General features: G+C 52.4%; 3 protein-coding genes across 3 annotated transcripts; 1 reads left to right on the forward strand and 2 right to left on the reverse strand.

Annotated features, from left to right (window-relative positions):
* The first annotated feature begins 1,035 nt into the window (after positions 1-1,035).
* LOC34618818 lies at positions 1,036-6,145 on the forward strand. The gene is made up of 11 exons (XM_022732136.1): positions 1,036-1,676; positions 1,967-2,466; positions 2,697-2,832; positions 2,995-3,259; positions 3,530-3,750; positions 3,955-4,159; positions 4,272-4,551; positions 4,896-5,141; positions 5,326-5,430; positions 5,594-5,838; positions 6,026-6,145. Exons 1-11 carry the CDS (start codon positions 1,036-1,038, stop codon positions 6,143-6,145), a joined length of 2,964 nt encoding a protein of 987 aa, XP_022589816.1.
* A 2,560-nt stretch (positions 6,146-8,705) lies between these two features.
* On the reverse strand, positions 8,706-10,802 carry LOC34618819. The gene is made up of 5 exons (XM_022732137.1): positions 9,970-10,802; positions 9,733-9,827; positions 9,521-9,580; positions 9,048-9,150; positions 8,706-8,781 (listed from the first exon to the last, which is right to left on the reverse strand). Exons 1-5 carry the CDS (start codon positions 10,800-10,802, stop codon positions 8,706-8,708), a joined length of 1,167 nt encoding a protein of 388 aa, XP_022589817.1.
* A 2,015-nt stretch (positions 10,803-12,817) lies between these two features.
* On the reverse strand, positions 12,818-15,452 carry LOC34618820. Its single transcript, XM_026336397.1, has 7 exons — positions 15,405-15,452; positions 15,126-15,203; positions 14,736-15,091; positions 14,043-14,545; positions 13,723-13,882; positions 13,531-13,617; positions 12,818-13,256 (listed from the first exon to the last, which is right to left on the reverse strand). The coding sequence occupies exons 1-7, from the start codon at positions 15,450-15,452 to the stop codon at positions 12,818-12,820; spliced, it is 1,671 nt and encodes a 556-aa protein (XP_026192182.1).
* Positions 15,453-17,251: the final 1,799 nt, after the last annotated feature.

Here is a 17,251-nt window from a genome sequence, read left to right on the forward strand (position 1 = left end):
GCAAGCGGATAAGAAGACATGCACGCAAACAGATTTACTGCGAGTTATACAGACACAAAGCCAGATCAGCAAACAGTTAACATTGCATGCAACAAGGTGAAGGGGCATTCATCATAGTGGATCAAATGCGTTCAGAAGCACACAATCCAAACAGAGCGGTGAGCACGTATACATGATGAAGAAGATTACAAAGAACAAAAACCTATTAGAGATGGGTGAGGAGCAGGAAAAGACAGACTTGGATAAGTAACGCGCAGTGGTTTCTACTTCACATCCGCCTCACCCACGACATGGCTAGCTCGCAGTGCATAAAAAAACTATTTGCTAGGCGAATATAGGCCTTGTATACTTTGAAATATCACTGACTATGGCCAAGAGTATGAAGTGGCGGACAACCACCAGGCCCTTGCAATTCGGTGCAAGGCGCTGACGCCGGCCACCAGTCCTCCCCTTTGCAACAAAGGGGTAAATAAAGCTTTCTAGTGAGCATACAGAACGAATCGAGAGGGATTAACCGATTTTGTACTGAAGAGCCGAGTCATACAATGCGTTCAAACGGATTCTGCGTAGGCGACAGGGTGGCTCGTATACTCCAGTGTGGTTCCCATGTGGGATCCTTGCAGCACTGCACTGATGCGTAATCGCACAGCGCTATCCTACGTAGATTCATTCTACCTTTAATTTTACCTACTTTATCTCCATGTTGGCAGGGCACCTCCATTTACCCCTCCGTCACTGTGTGCCAAACCCTCGTGCTCTGTTTCTCAAGTGACCGGCCCGGAGCAGCCAGTGGTTCGCCACCAAGGCCATACGTATTTGTTTCATGGTGCGCGAGAATTCTGCATCCCTTGTGGCCATAGTAACCCCGTGCAGTTTGGAATTCCTTGCTGTCCTGGGCATTTTCGGCTGCATTAGCTCATCTATCCCACTACCCCGGCCCCCCATTTGCCGCATACAGAAGAGGCTGGCCAAACTATCCAGCGACATAGCCATTGGCTCCTTAGCTGACTGCTGCCTGTCCCTAAAGTCTCAAGAATGGCGGACAAGGCTGCTTCTTTCGTTGGTTCGGGAATCCCAACGGTTGGAGGGGAGGCCCCAGTAGAACAGAGCCCAGAGGAGAAGTTCTGTGTGGAAAAAGACTCACCCTTGTGCGACTCAGTCATGTGGAAGATGCTTGACAATTACTATAAGAAGATGGCTATTGAGGCATGGGCGCATGACTACGTGCCCTCCTTCGTAACAAGCAACAGCCGCCTCTGTAGATCATACGCAAAGATTATTGTGAACTTCCTGCAAGATTGGTTCAAGCGCCCCGAGGCTGACCCCAGCACGCCAGTCACCATCCTGGAGATAGGCGGCGGGCACGGACGTTTCACGTTTCTGCTGCTGCGGGCACTGCAGCGGTACAAGCGGCTCTTCGCCAGTCTGGGTCTTCCTGAACGCCCCTTCCTCGTTGTTTTTTCTGATGTTGCGGAGGCGAATGTGGCCTTCTGCTCCAAACATCCTGCGCTCCAGCCATTTGTGAAAATGCAGTGGCTCGACTTTGCAGTTTTCGATGGAAATAGAGACAGGGAGGTGCATTTGGTGGTCAAGAAAGAACCCATAAAGAATGGCTCAGCTCCTGTTATTGCGATCTGCAACTATGTCTTGGATTCTCTTCTAACCGATGCCTGGAGGTAATTTCCCTCCCTTTCCGTCACTGGCAGTTCTAGTTCTTAGGGGGTATGACCTTCGCAGCAGTACTGTGGCAATGCCGCACGCGCTGAGCAGCGAGTATTTCCTGCCATACCTGTAGAGGCAGGTGCAAAGCACTTTCAGACCAAGGTAGCTTCTAGGAGGTCGCCAACTGTTTCAGATCGAGTAGCTATTTTGTAGCTTGCCTCTTTGAAAACTACTTTTCCCTCCGCAAAGCTTGCCCATGCAATGCTGCGCTCCATCCTTCGACGCTATGCGGTATTTTCGACAGAGTGACGCCCGGGGCGCAAGAACACGAATTCGAGCGAGCTCTTGTCTCTATATACTCCCCGGGAGAGGAGAAGCACTTGGAAGCGCCAGAAATTATGCTGCGGATGACCCTCGGATGGAACTGGAGAGGAGTCGACTTAGATTTGGCATCTGAGGTTTCTGGCCCTGGAGAAAAGATTGCCTACTTGCAGCAAGATCATACAATTAAGGAGGTCTTGCTACGATACAGGCAGCTGGATAAGCAGCTCTCTTTTGTACTGCCGATAGGGGCCTTTGCTCTGTTCCGCAACTTGCGAGGCATTGGAGGGGGTCGTCTCTTCTGCCTAGTGGGAGACAAGGGCTATCCAACGGCCGATGAGTTTCTGGGGTCCAGAGATCCTCACATTGCCATTCATGGATCCATATCTTTCATGCTCAACCTCCATGCCATCAGAACATTCTTCGAGTGCATGGGCGGATTTTCCTATGCTACACCATACAGGGACACCTTCCAAGTTACGGGTAGGACTACCCTAGCACATATATATATGTATATACCCAGAGCAGTCAGGTTCTCCCTTTGCTCTCCCCCCTCTCAAGAGTCCCTCCACGGGAGGCCCGATTTGAAGAGATGAGAGAACAGGCGAAAGGCGGGTACTGAAGGGAGCTTATGAGACGGATCTCGTGAGCGCGAGACTCTAGCTCTGCGGATGATCATTGTTGAAGCGTGTTCTGGAGTCTCTGAGGTGCAGGTCTTTGGCTGTGTGGGAGTGAGTTCGAAATGGGACGGAGCATTGCTGCATTTGTTGAAGACGTGGAAGACCTAGCACCGGATGCTTTGATCAACTGGCAACGCGCTGCGCAGGAGACGGTGTCTGCGGGGGGAGGGTGAGAGTGCTCATCTACCGTACCAGCTTTATACTCGAGCTGCTGCTCTTCAACCTATCGGGAAGCTGCTCTGTGCGGGGGCTGGCTTGGTTTTAAGGGTTTCTCATTCAAGACGGCATTCGAATGATCCAGGGTTATGAGATGCATTTGTACTGTGAGCAGGCCGGGGAGCAGCATGAAGTCCTTAATCTCGTTGCTAAGGTATTCGGCACACGACGCGGATGTGTTTCTGAACTTTTCGAATGAATTTACAAGTCAGTGCGTGCACCCATACTTGAACCCGCGTACGGAGCAAGACTTGATTAACGATCTGGACGAGACCTTTGAAAACTGGTACAAGCTCAAGAAAGGAGAAGATGTTGCGGATGTATGCGGGCACATCTGCATGCGACTTGGCCGATGTGACAAGGCGCTCAAATTTCTCCAGGTGAACAAATAATTCTGGGTTGGCTTTAGAATGCAGGATTAATTTCCAGCGCTGCAACGCTGCAGATCACCACGATAGAGTTTTTGCTTTCAGGCCTTCGGCGTTGGGCAGTGGGGTTTTAACACTTTCCCCATACCTGTGGGGTTGTTGAGAACACCCGCAGCCGGCGGTGTTACCCACGAACGAGGCAGGAAAGCATTCAGCCGTTGCGTTGTGTGTGTGTGCGACATTTTGCGTTGCCTTGCATGTGACGCCGTGCCCTCTTCCCAGGCCAGCGCAGACCTGGATCCGAAGTTGACGCACCCGTCGACTTACATCAATCTCGCAAGCTGCTACAAAGTAGAAGGCAACTTTGAGGCAGGAATCACTGCGGTTAAGAAGGCCCTAGACATCGATCCTTCATATCCTCAAGCTGCACACATGCTGCGCACTCTGAAAATGTGCATGAACCCTGTGCGAATCGCTCTTATTGGACTTGGATACTGGATCCAGTGAGCAGTCAATATGCGTCTCCCCGGTTTAATTCTTTAGAGGACTGCTCCTTTCTATTAAGACACGGAGAAAAGAACGACTGGGTTGGCTTGTGTGCGTGCATACTCGCACGATCAAATGCGCTTCGGGAACTGACCGGGGGCATCGGATGAGCAGAATTCTTTCAATATGTTGCTGGATGGATCGAGGGTGTTGCTTCTCAGGTATGAGGCGCTTCCGCTGCTCCGTCGGGATAACCGGGTGAAGATTGTTGCGGTGTTCGCTTTCAAACATGAGGAGGTCGCCTCGTTGGTTGAGAAGACGGAACTGAAGGGGGTTGAGCTGTACAGCGGGTCTCAAGGGCTCTCCTCCTTGCTGGAAAGATCAGACATTCAGGCAGTGCTGGTTGACGTGCACATGCAGCTAATGGTATCGGCCTGCCCACTCGCCATCCACGTTTGCTACTGTACAGAAAACGTTCTCAATGCTGACATGTAGTTACTTTTGCCTACTGATTTGCGTGTTTACCTACGCCTTGCAGACGTCTCTCTTGCCTCGCGTTTTCGCCGTGAGGAAGCACCTGCTAACGCGGTCTCCTCTCCAGATGAGCTTGGCTCAAGGTGCTGCCCTCCTGAACCTGTACAAACCATACAGCAACTCGGTAGTATGGCATGCAGTAGAGAACAACAGACAAGAAGAGGCATTCACGGAGGCTGCAGCCAAGCTGTCTGCCTTGGGGCGCATTACCTCTGTGTCTTTCAAGTGTGGGACGGATACTGCTCTGAAGCATCACTTTTCCTTCGCGCCGTATGATATTAAGCGTAAGCATCGATGTATAATACGCCACACTTCTGCGTTGGCTCGCTGCTTACCCAGGGCTGCCTGTACGTCAATCGCTGTGCTTATTTGTATTTATTTGTGTGTATGGGCAACCGTGAAGTGCGTTCATGGGTACCTCCTGTACAGCCTATATACAGATTTAGCAGCATATCCACACCGTTCGGGAGACTCATTGATCAACACAGCCGCAGAAATATACCGGATGGGCTGTCTGCAGGCCTGTAACCAACTTTTAGGCGCTCCTGCACCCCTGCAATGGGCCTCATGCCGTGGTGGCTAGCCGTGTAGTGCCTTATATTGTGTGCCTAATTGTGCACTCTTGCAGACCACTTGGCCCTCGATCTTTTACGCAGTGTGACGGCTCTCCGTCAGATTACGGGTCTAAACATGAGCTCAGTCTCCGCGCGAGTAGTGGGTGACTTTGCTCCATGCTGCAGCAGCAAGAGCGCCTCTCCGCAGGCAGAGGACGGTTGCAGCTCCCAGAACGAAAAGGTAAAGAGCACGCGACTCCGCCGTGAATACGCGAGGCTCAGCGGGTGGCTCACCTTGCTTGACCCCGGAGCACAGAACAGTACGTGTGAAGCAGGGCGAGTGGCAAGGGTGGAGGTATCCCCTATCCCACAGGTGATGCCGGGAGGACTGAGTTAAGCGCTTAAAACCGCAAAGAGCCCTGCTTTCATTGCTGCAATACTTAGGGAAATTGGCACCTCGAAACATAGACAGGACAAAGGTTTATGTGCATGCTTAACTGACAGGTGTTTTGGGCTCGTTCGTAATCAGCCATTGCGTCGGTGACAACTCCTTGGTGTATCAGATCAACTGCACGAAAGGCACGATGAAGCTGACGAAGGCATCATCCTGTACGCAGCTGCTTCCTGGGCAGGAATGGATACGTTATGCGCGGCTTGCTTGTAGCTAGTCCTATCTTCCCCTGGACTTCCTTGCAGTCTGCCTTGGTAGTTCGCCATGCCACTAAAAAACGCCACCCTTCCAATGCGTTTTCCCCCCTTTCTTCTGCCTCAGGCTGGCGCATCGAGGTAGTAGGAGAAAAGCCATCTGGCAGCAACAGTTTTGCTGTGCAGAGCATCGGCCACCAAAACTGCCACGATGCGTTTGCGGAGGAGCTCTATGAGAAGATCATGGGTGCCGCAGAAGGGACTAAAGGGCTGGAGAGTAGTGGAACTGCTGAACAGGCGCTGGTGGATATCTCTATATCCGAGGGTCTTGCGGACTCGGCAACAATCGAAGGCATCCTTGCCTCCATCCAGGTATATCCTGCTGCTGGTTCCCGTCCGATACTCTTTTGCTTGCTTGCCGAAGCCGTAAGGTACACTGCGTCCAAGGCATGGTTGAGATTTGAATAAGGGCACAGGAAGAGGGCTGGTTTTCTCTTTTCTAGTGTATGAACAGGTGGTGAGCCTGTTTTAAGTACTTTTGTGAGTTTTGTTCTTGCAGCACGCCGGAGCACCAGCCCGCTTTGGCAGCCCGGTATCAACGAATCTTGAGACTCTGAGCAAGGCAGAAAATAGGGTTCTCGGCGGCAAGCAAGCAGCTACCTTGCGGACTCTATCCTGACAGATGCTAGCTAGCTAATAGATGTTGTCCTCTTTGCCATGCGCTCTCCGGCTTGGCAGGGCACCCCACAAAGCCCCGGAGAGTGTGTGCAAACGAGGCGCAGGAAGGCCCAGTTACTTGCGGTTCCTTGTTTCGATGTGGGAGTCTTGCGCAGTGGCCTGTGTGCCGCCTGCTTTCGGCAGGCACTGGCACCCACGTAGGTTTTAGCTTTGCCGTTGGCGTCTTATATGCCGCTCTCACCGTAGCGTGCTCACTTGGCGTTCATCAAAATTACACTCCCCCACTCAGATGTAGTTCAGCTCCTGAGATCGTCGGCGTCAAGCCAGTAGAAGCACTATTCCTTCGTCTCGTTTTTGCATGATTGGCGAAACTACGGCACCCAGTTAGCCCTTCATATCTCGATCGTTTTTCTTCTAACGCGTTCCATTCTTTATCTTTGGTACTGCTCTTACCAAGGCACCACGGGGCCTCAGTGCAACGTTGTATCGCTGCCTGCTTCTGAGCTTCAAGTCTAAGTATACTTGGTGGATTCTCTGCGAGACATGTTGTTTTGGGTGGAGTACAGTTTCGCCCTTGCAGGAGGTGGCAAGTGAAGTTGAAGGCAGAACAGCCTCTGACAGCCCCGATTGCCCGGTCAGTCTCACTTGTTCCTCTGTATGTTGAACGTATCGGGTTTTGTGAGATCAAAGACAAAATGTGACAGGGACGTGTACTAAACAGCTCCCTTCCCTCGTTCTAGAAGGTAGCACACTGCTGTGGAACAGTGCAACATCGGAACTGGCAACTGTGGAGCATCGCAGAGGGGCAACGAGTAGCACATAAATGCCACGTAACGTCGATTCTAGGAGCTTGCACACTGTATCCCAGGGGCTAGGCTTGTCTCGTGGCGCTGAACTTAGCACGTGCTCCTAAGAGGCAGAATCACTCGGCTTTATAACAGACAGGTGATCTGGTGAAGGGCCTGCTTGCTGGTACTCCTTGGCTCCAGGTCACGGATACCTGCGACGCACATGCTGAGCATATGTGTCCGCTGCACTAAACACATCCAGCTAGCTGGAGGGACGGGAGTGTTATGTTTAAGAACAGACATATGAGGATTCCCATCTGAAGGTACTAGGGCAAAAACGAGGCCTTCGTAGGAGAGGACAGAGAGGCAAAACATGGTTGGCCCTAAGAAGCTACTTATATGCTGGTCTCAGGGATTCAACCGCGCATTTAGGCGTACAAGCTGCTACATGCCGACGCAATAGGAGCTTTTTTATTGAGCTGAAATATTTGAGCAGTACATTTATGGAGGCAACGCTGTGGTTAGTACATTTGCTTCTGAACTGTACGTACTGAGCATTGCTCGCTGAACGAAATCAGGCGTTTGTCCCGAATTCTATTTTAATGGCTATTGGTTTAACGACTTTGTAGCAATCTTCTGCCCCGCTTGGTCTTTGAGGCTTAGCTGCCTTAAGCTTGCTTTTCACGCTCCTCAGACGCCAGCTCAGGACTCTCAGGTTATTGCTTTACTCTTCAAGTTCGAAGCTTCACAGGCAACGGCTTTACATGTTGGCGCACTTCAGCTTATCGACCCCTCACTGCTGCTCTCGAGACAGTGCCACGCTCAATTACCGAATTATGGCCATAAAACGCGAATTTCTGGCTGTGCACTCCATTAAGGCCTGGCGAGCGACCAAACGGGTATATATTTGAGGTAAACGTCATTCAATTTCAATTGTCCATCCACGAAGGGCTGCAACTGCGGTGTGCATGCACTAACCATGGCAGTATTGTGGTGGTAATTTGCCCAAGAATAAGCGAGAATTTATTTGCAACAAGGCTCCCGAGATATTCTTGTGAGTCATATTGACATTTCTAAACTCAGTCTCTTCCGATTCGCCTCAGGGCCACGTACGCCCGTGCATGGGACAGGGGGAGTGCGCCACTATACTGCTGCAGATAAATGATGAATAAAATGCTGCACGCTGTGCATATGAGTGGGAACGCGGCCGCACGCTCGGGTGCGCGAAACAAGACGAATTTCCTCTCCCTCTCCCCTTGCATGCCCCAATCCCTCACCTCAACTTGCTGCTGCCTGAGGCTCCGCATCCCCAAGAGTACTACATCTAGCAAGTGCGTACTGAGTAAAAGCTTTAATATTGCACATTGAAGAGACCATAAGGCAAACATGCGCGGTCAAGGTAGGGCAAAGAGGGACAGTGCAGTACAATTCACTCAGATGGCTCAGGTAAGAGCCAACTAAGCGGTGCATTGCAGCATACCTGCATTGGGCTTTTCTTTGTGTCACTACCGGTACTGCGAAAGCATATCGCCATCACTATACGCCCAGCACCGGGCATTTGCAGTTCGGCAAGACCTCCAACGGTTTATTAAAGGGAAAGGAGGAAACGCCCTCCTGTCCACGCCTTGCCACTAAGACCAAAGGTGCGAAGACCGGCAGACAGCGGGAAGCGGACCAAGGTGAGAAATAGATAAACAGAGCACTTCTTTGCGCAGTTGAAAACTCTAGATCGATTCATCACACGAGAAAACCTCGCAAGTTTCAGCTCCGCTGTTAAGACATTGCATTCCACCACAGGGCAAAAACAAATAAGAGCACCAGAAGAAACAAGGTGCCACCGAACAAACACCTGAAAACCCACACGACAGCGAAAAGGGTGGTGTGCAGACGCAGCAGCATTCGGAGACTCCAGGTGTAGGGATGCAGTGTTTATACATCATATGCAAGCAAGAAAACCCGCCAAGTCTCTCTAGGGCCTCCCCACGAAAGTATCACTGTACAGCTCTCAGGTCAATGGAGAGGCTCTTTATCGCTTTGTGCCTCTACATATCTTTGTACCTAGATGCTTGTCTGTGTGTACCTCGTGGGGGCAACACACATTTACAAGGGTCTTACCGCCGGCACCTTCTTCTGCGCTTCTCCTGATAGGCAGCCGAGAGTTCCCTAGCGGCACGCGCCGACTCTGCTCTAGCTCCCGTGAGGCTCTGGTCCACGTCATCTGTACGCGACAAACCACCAATGAGCACCCAACAGGAAACAGCAAGCAGAAACTAAAAAGTCGCTGCCAACATTCAAGCAGGCTCCGTTGCCCCAGGAGCCGCGTGCAATTCTGTGTGTGCTAGGCACGTAACAGCCTGCCGATAGTTATTTGTGGAGTATGATGCTTTGAAAGGAGGAAACCCGTGAGCAACATCATTTAAACGGAAGAGCACTATTACATTTCGATGTTGCGACATCCTCATCCCAGCGGCCTATGGCGACATATAGGAGGCTTCGTCAACCATGGTGAGGGATGCCTCTTGACTCCCAGAGGCAGGTGCTGCCCCGGTAGAAGAAGCTTAACAAAGGGGCGGACGGATGTAGCGCACCTAGTCTGTCTCCCTGTTCCGCCGTGAAGAACGCCATTTGCTCGTATAGCGACTGGATGCCTAAGAGGGGCAGCGCACAAAACGCAAACACAGTCCACTTGCTGCTTATCTTTCCGCCGTTTGCAGGAAAACTGCCTTTCATAGTGAAGGACGAAGTGCCAGTGGCGGCCGCAGAAGAGGCAAGGCCAGAAAGACAGCGTATAAGGGTTTACTTCTGATCTCGCGGTGGATCTTCGCGAGACTCTCGCGTTTCTCTTGTAGTAGCGAAGCGTCCACTCGACTCTCCGGAATGAAGATGGGGACTGATCTGAATGCATGCCCAAAAGCCTATCCGTCTAACCTCCTGTATCTGGCAAAGATCAACTGAAGAGAACCACAACAGTGACGCTGCCTAGAAAATAACCTGCAGAGCGTAGGGAGTGTACAGCAATAATGTCGATCTCGCTCACGCGTTAGCTCGCATCAGCTGGTGTTGCAGCTGCAAAGGCGCAGGGCAGCCCCCGAAGGCAGGCTCACTATATGTGGGCTCAGACATTGGGGGTGCAACCTGAGTGTATGCACGAGAGGCTCCAGTTTCTCTGGTGGCTCTGCTGTTACTTCCATTTTCCACAGCGGCGTTCCATCCCCTTTCATCAGGCGTTGCAGCTTCAGCTTGAGAAGTGCTGCCTGCTCCCACACTAGCTGGCACGGGTTCTATGGGTTTCGAGAGGCTCCCCTGCGCATGCGACGGCTTTGAAACCCCAAATGGAATACCCGAGGCCCCTAAGGCCCCTTGATAAGGGGTGGGGACAGTCTGATACCCTTCGCGTGATTCTTCTTCCTCATTTTGTAAAAGCAACAGTCTCTCCTGATGCTGCTGTAAAAACCATTCCTCTCCCTGTGCAGCGTCTCTCAGCTGTCCCACGAGCTGCCCTGCTGCGGCTGCGAGCTGCGTGTATGTCAATTGCCGCTCCCGCTTTTCAACCAATGAGTCAGCAGCAGAAACATGCCATTGTAGCTGCCTGAGAGCGCTGTGCACGCTGTCTGCAGAAGACCTGGCAGTTTCTAGTTCGCGCTGCAGCTGCTGCTGGTGTTGGTGTTGCAGTAGCTGCAGTTCATCGAGGGATGCATGAGTCTGCTGTACAGAGGGCCCGTGCGTTGCGTAGAAGCGCCGCAGTGCCACTACCGCTGAAGCATGCCGACGGAGCTGCTTTAGAAGCTGCTGCACCGTCCGTACATCCTCCAAGTAGGCGGCATCCGCAGCAGCCACTGAGGCGGCTGCATGCAATTGAGCAAATGACATGATGGCCACGGGAAGGGCTCCGTGCTGTGGGGCATAGGCAAAGGCGGAGCGCTCATGCGTGAGTGCTGCAGCTGTTTCCTACAGTAGGCATTCCCGTCGAGCACGCCTCTCACATGCCCCTCCCGCTTGCGCCGCAGCTGCAAGCGAAAGTCAGCGGCCGCGAGCCTCCCATCACGCCTGTCAAGCTATGTTAGCGGAGTCGCGGCAGAGCCTTGCCCGTGCTCTGTCGCGGGTTTTTACAGCCATCAAAATACTTGCGGCCCCAGGCGCCGTGACTGCCCCGGAACCCCACGGCGGCAGATTTGGCTCGATGAGCCGCCAGTACTGCCAAAATTATGCGCTGATAGAAAGGACGCCCACAGAAAAAGGACCCTTTGGAAGGGAATGAAGGAGAGGAGGCGATATGGCCCTCCCTGGGGGAGATTCTGTTGAAAGCCACTCGAGCCCGACACGTAGGGTGATTGCTGCGCCCCGGCTGTTCGCATACTTTGTATAGAGGAGAACTAAATACTGGCGAAGCAGGAACACACATCAAAAACGGAGCGGTTCTTGAAGCAAAGGGGAGGCGAAAGAAAGACCATCCGGTAATTTACGAGGGTTCGGGCTTGTCCAGGCTTCTATGTCGGCTTTCGGCGTACAGTGGAAAGAAGGCTGCTATCTGTTACAGGCTAAGCATGAGTCCGAAATACAGGCAAATCCGTAACTAACCTTAATTTCTCTTGAACAGTTTTTGGGGGTTTGGTGCTCCAGCTTAAATTTCGACAATCTACGAAGCCACCAGCGCCGCCAAAAATGCGCGAGGGGAATCCAGCAGCCCATTTTCCCACTAACCACAGCGAACTGTGCCTTAATAATTGACGGCTACATATTCTCCTCAACATTAAGATCCAACTACGGGTCAGGACAGCCGACAGCTCTGTGGTAGCACCTCGTCCACGGGTATATCGCAGGGCACAGTAAATGATCGCGTGTTCGCTGTTTTGCTTAGGAAAGAGCAGGCCGGGAACTCTATAAAACAAATTCCCGGCCTGTGCCTGTTCACGGGTTCCGCCAGTATATAGAGCGGCTCCCATTTGAAGTTCTGGAACCGATCAGCATTGGACTGCAACGCTAATGGCACGGAATCGGGCTCCCTCGACGCCAATACGATATGTTTGTTAGGAGGACTTTTGTCTTTATAACGACAAGGTGAGTCAACTACCGAAAATACAGAGCCTAAATAAGAGACAGCACCAAGAACGAGAAAATAAGGGACAAAGACCAGGCCCAAAACCCTATTCAACAAACTATAAGGCATCTTTCCTGGTCGCTCTTTCGTGACTGAGAATGCAAAAAGTAAGCAGCGAATAATATCGATAATTGGCTAACAGGGAATGGGAAACACACAGTGAAGGAGGAAAGAAACCAAATAACACTGGTGACGCGAAGAACCGTCCAGCCTTGCCACAGTACAAGTGTATGGAGCTCCCCGCACCTCAATCTCCTCTCCCCCGACCAGTATGCATTATCCCAACATTTTACAAAGGCGGGATACTCGCTTATCACATACACAGAGCAGCCAGAACCATCCTCGTTGCCAATGCCTGACGAACGCAAACAAAAGTATGTGCGCTCCAACAGGGGTCGCCAACCCCATAGGATATCCGATCATCTTTGCAGACTGCCAACCCCTCGCTTGTCAGCTTAAGGAAAGCAATCCGATGCTGGCAGATTCCCCAGTTGCTTCTACATGCGATGGCCAACGACTTGACTTTTTGTGCACTACGACCCCTTCGGTATTCCGCTCGCTTCCTCTGCACTGGGGCGGCATCCCATAAAAATGAGGGATGCCCTCTCCACACAAATACCACCCTATCCACGAAAAAGATTCCATCCCGGTAAGGAACTATTAGATAGGCACTGTCGGGACAGATAGGGGGCCTGGCCTGCTACTGAACATTACACCTAGCGATGTTGCCAGCATCTCGAACCATATAGAGGGCCGGGGTGACGTGCTACACATCCATCCGTTCGCCTTAGCAAGTTTCGCCAGCGAAGCAAACGTGAAACAGCAGGCGCCTGAAAGAGGCGCGAGCCGCTATGGTTGGCAGGATGACTTTGGCCACTGTCTGCTCAAGGTACTGCAGCACAGCGCCTTCCCCTGAGAGTGACACCACTGCTCTGGAAGAAGCTTCCAAACCATTTGCGGGATCAGAGGCTTCGTGGGACCGGTTAAACCGCAGCCGGAGGTTGGGCGAATCAGAACTCCGAATGAGCACCCTAACGCCATACTGCTTAGGGGATCGCCAGAAAGCTGTCCCCTTCTCCTCCACAACACTGACCACTGCCTGAACGCCTCCCCTTTCTGAGTGACTGTTGACGTAGGCCACTGCTGCCTGAAGTGGGCGAGCTGCTGGAATGAGCCAGTCTGAACCACTGAGTGACGCCTGGATTTGCACCACCCCAAATTCCCCTCTGAAACCAGTACACACGACAGTGAACAACCACAGCGGATCTACCTTGTGGGGCGGGCGGTTTGTAATTGCATGCACACTACCAAGTCAGCACAGTCAACCAGATAGCTAGCTAAACGCAAACCAATAGAAGACATATGTATAAACATTAGGAGCGCAGGCATTGACAAAGGACTACAACTATCCCTCATACACGGCCCACAAGCCGACGAGCTTCTGCACTTGCTGGGCAACGAGTATAGGAAAATCGTGATTATGCTGCCAGTAAATCAAACCTGAAAAGAGGGGAGGGAGGTAAGGGTGGCAACTTTGCAGGTTCGAAGGAGATGGATACGGGGATCAAGTCAAAGACCACGGGGTCCCTGAGAGGAACAGTTCACACAGTAGCAGGCCCTCCATTCATATACATCGTTATAGTTTTAGCAGTGTAACTGCGGGAAAGAAAGAGATCCAGGTGATTGGCTTACGCTCTGAAGAAGATAGAATAGAATGGGACTTCCGCGTCCATCTGTCTCCAAAGGGCGGCCACCTCCTGCGAAGGGGCACTGAAGATGTTGCAAAATTTCTCTGCTGTATCCAGCTTTCGCACGATCTCCTGAGGATTTGGGGATGGTCTTGCAATTTCTCCTGCGACGACATACATGTCTAATCAATGTGAACAAGCCTCAACCCAGACAGGACGGCCAAGAGGAGCCTGTAAGTCACCCCGTCTACAGAGACGCACGCTGCTACACGATCCTCCACAAGATACAACAAGGGAATCTAAGGACATTAGTGGAAGGTTTACCTTTGCGGTCGCCCACATATAGAATCAATACCGCTCGGCGGGCTAGCTGCCCCCCCACCACAGTGCGCAGGTAGGACTTATTTAGGTGGTCAAAGCGCTTTACTAGTTCCGCCCCAAAGAAGTTGCTCCTAGTCATTACTAGCGCTTCCTGTGAGGGTTGCGAAACGATGGGCAGGACTCGCCCGGCGGTGAGACTCTGAGTTTGCATCTTTTGCCTCTCCTCTGCTTCATCTTCGCGAGAAGCAGCACTACCCTGAAGAACCGCATCCCCTGCTACAGCCTCGATCCCAGGTCCGTCCCTTGCTGAGGGTTCTCTGCTTCGTATTATGACCTCCGCATTGACACTTTCCACGCGCACAACAGCGTAAGCCTCCCTGTCGTTTACAAAGCTCAACTCTTCGATGATACTCTCCAGCAGCCGCATTGGAGGAACCAAGTGATACCTTGTGTACAGCCAGTCCGAGAACTCCTCCGGTGTTTGCGTGACGATGAAGACAGGCATACTGTACCCGCAGAAATCGCAGTGCACAGTAATAATGCGTGGACTTCCAAACCTGCCAGCTACCACCTATGCGCAACTGCTTAAAGCACTAACTGCCTCCCTCAAAGGCAAACCTACAACGCAGCGTACACTCCCGCCGTCATCTTGGCCTTTGCACGCGACCAGACGTGACAGCACAGATCTCAGCTTACAAAAATGCCTTGATCCGCTTCGCCACTCGAACCATGAATTCCTTCCTGACAGCCTCAAATTCTTCGTTGGGGAAGATGTCGGATATGTCCGAAACGGCAACGCCTTTCTTTTTGAGCTGCGTGATAATATCCATGATGGACCTGTCTGCCGCAAGTTCGTCAAGGCGATGGCTGTTGTATGCCTGCTGTATTTCCGTGACCTTCGCCTCCGACAACTCCCGAAATCGCTCGGCCAGTAGCTTGTAACTGTTCGCCGAGGCCTCCCCAGCGGAGGCTGCCAACCGCTCTAGTTGCTCCTGTATGGTGCCCTCCAAAGACAAATACGAGGAATTCAACATGTCAAGATCCCGCGCCGTCTGAGCCACAGGATACAGCAAGCCTCGCGCTTACCGAATAGGAACGTGACTTTCTTAGATCCCCCTGTAACAGTAAGAGTATCTGAGCCCGGGAAAAGGCCGTTCTTCCCAACTTCAAAGCACAGATATATACTCCAATACAAGATCGTGGACAGCCTGTGTGCACCGGCACGATTCCTGCCCCCAAATGCGCTCGAACTCCAGGTGGTACTACACAAAACAACATCCGTCATTAACCTCTCAGTGGAACTGGCAACCGCATAGAAAATGCACCAGCAAAACAAAGCGCCAGAAAAAGGAACCCATAAAGCACAGCAGCAACAACAGCAGCAGCAGCAAGGGCCGCAGAATCAGGCGACATTGTATGGTACCTCTTCTTGGCCTCTTTTGATAGCGGTGAGATTCGCAGTAAGGGCCTGCTGATGCTGAGCCATGGCCGACCAGTCCTTCGAATGCTGCTTTTCGGCAAGTGCATCATGGAATTTGGTCAACTCACTGTTCCTCATCTCCACCAAGGCGTCTGAAGCTCGAGCAATGTTTGCAGCCAAGCCATACAGCCTCGAGGAGGACAAGGCTGCAGCAACACACGATGTGACACCCAAGCAGTGCGATTTTTCTGAGGGGCTCTCTCCTCAATAGCCTACACCTCGGGTGCCCTCCAGTTCGGCCGCATCAAGGAACCCGTCTCCCCTACATGGCTGCAGCGTAAGGTCGGCAATGCTTAAGCCAATCCTCCCCCCCAGCTAGAGACTCTCCTGTTCCCAAAACCCTTTTGCCCCTCCTGCCTTTGCTGTGTAGCTCAAGCTCTACAGCTAGAGCCACAACCTAAGCTGGTTTCCTGCGCTCGCTCATGCAAAAGCTCACTAATTTCTTCTCCGATGGCTCTGGAACGTGCTTCGCACTCTTGCTTGTATACCAAAACACCTTTTAGGACCCTCTGCACCTCAGCCACTGCGTTCGCTGCCACAATGGAGGCCTCTTTGATGGCCTCCACTACATGCCGGGCAGTCTTTACGCCTAGTCGGTATGAGCCGGTCCCTGCCATACCACTGTTGTCTTCCTCTCCACCCACCTCCTCTCTGCCTCCCTCGCCGTCCATCACTACGGGTGGCTGCAGCGCGACAGGAGGAGGCTTGGGCACCGTTGTTGGGTCCACAGACGGCTCATGGGCAGAGGAGAGTGAGTGATCTACGACTTCCGTCTCCTCCTCTGCATGCTTCTCTCGCAGTGGCAGGTCCGATGGCCGCAAACCGCTTTGTGCACTCAACACCTCACCCTCTGAACCTTCGTTGCCTCCTTGAATTGGGGGCGCGCTAATATATATATGGTCGTGCCCTGCCTTGCTGCTTTCTGGCCCTCCATTGCCACCGTGGATATGGCCTAACTCTTCCGCGCTTTCCGCTAGCGCTTGCTGAAAGCCGGGCAGAAGCAGATGCTGCGGTTGTGGCTGCTGCTGCTGGTGGGTTCCGAGAAGGAGCAGCAGTAGCGCTGCGGCTCGACGGGGCCCCACGGGCAACACCGACCACGAAAAAGAGCCCATATCAGGGAATCAATAACCTGGCCTAAGGAACTCCGTGTTCCCTGTATCACTGGCAGTTGTTTCCCCTCGCGAAGGCCAGTGGAACAGTCAGCTACGCACCCTCCTTGACCCGGGAAGGGGCTGGATAAGGATCAATGCAGACAGCAAACGAAAAAATGCGACACCCCGAGGAACGAAGGTATAGGGCTGAGCTTCGAGAGCTCCGAACAAAGCCCCTTACTGCATTACCTGAAAATGGGGAACCCCCGTGAAATACGTCGAGCGGGTCACGCCGGCAGGGAGACTGCGAGAATCCATCAAGCAACGGCACTGCGTATCAAACCCAGCTGAGTAGAAAGGTTCCGGTACACCCTGCCTGCTGCTAATGTTAGCAGAATGCAAGAAGAGGAACAGACAGGTCTCTCTGCGTGAGGGAAAGCACAGTGAGCGGCAGGGGCCTGCCAGGCAACGTCGCGCATCGGCAGGTTTGCTATAAAATGCACTCCCCGGCCTATGGGTTAGCAGCGAAACAGCCAGTATAACAGGTAAGGGGCAAACGAAAAAAGCGGAGCGTGAGTTTGGACAGTACAATGAGGTTGCAGCTTATTCCTGTCGGAAGGACTGAGCCGTTCTTGCTCCCA

The sequence above is a fragment of the Cyclospora cayetanensis genome, unplaced genomic scaffold (assembly GCF_002999335.1).
Source record: "Cyclospora cayetanensis isolate NF1_C8 unplaced genomic scaffold, CcayRef3 CcayRef3_contig_1, whole genome shotgun sequence".
NCBI classification, from domain to species: Eukaryota; Apicomplexa; class Conoidasida; order Eucoccidiorida; family Eimeriidae; genus Cyclospora; species Cyclospora cayetanensis.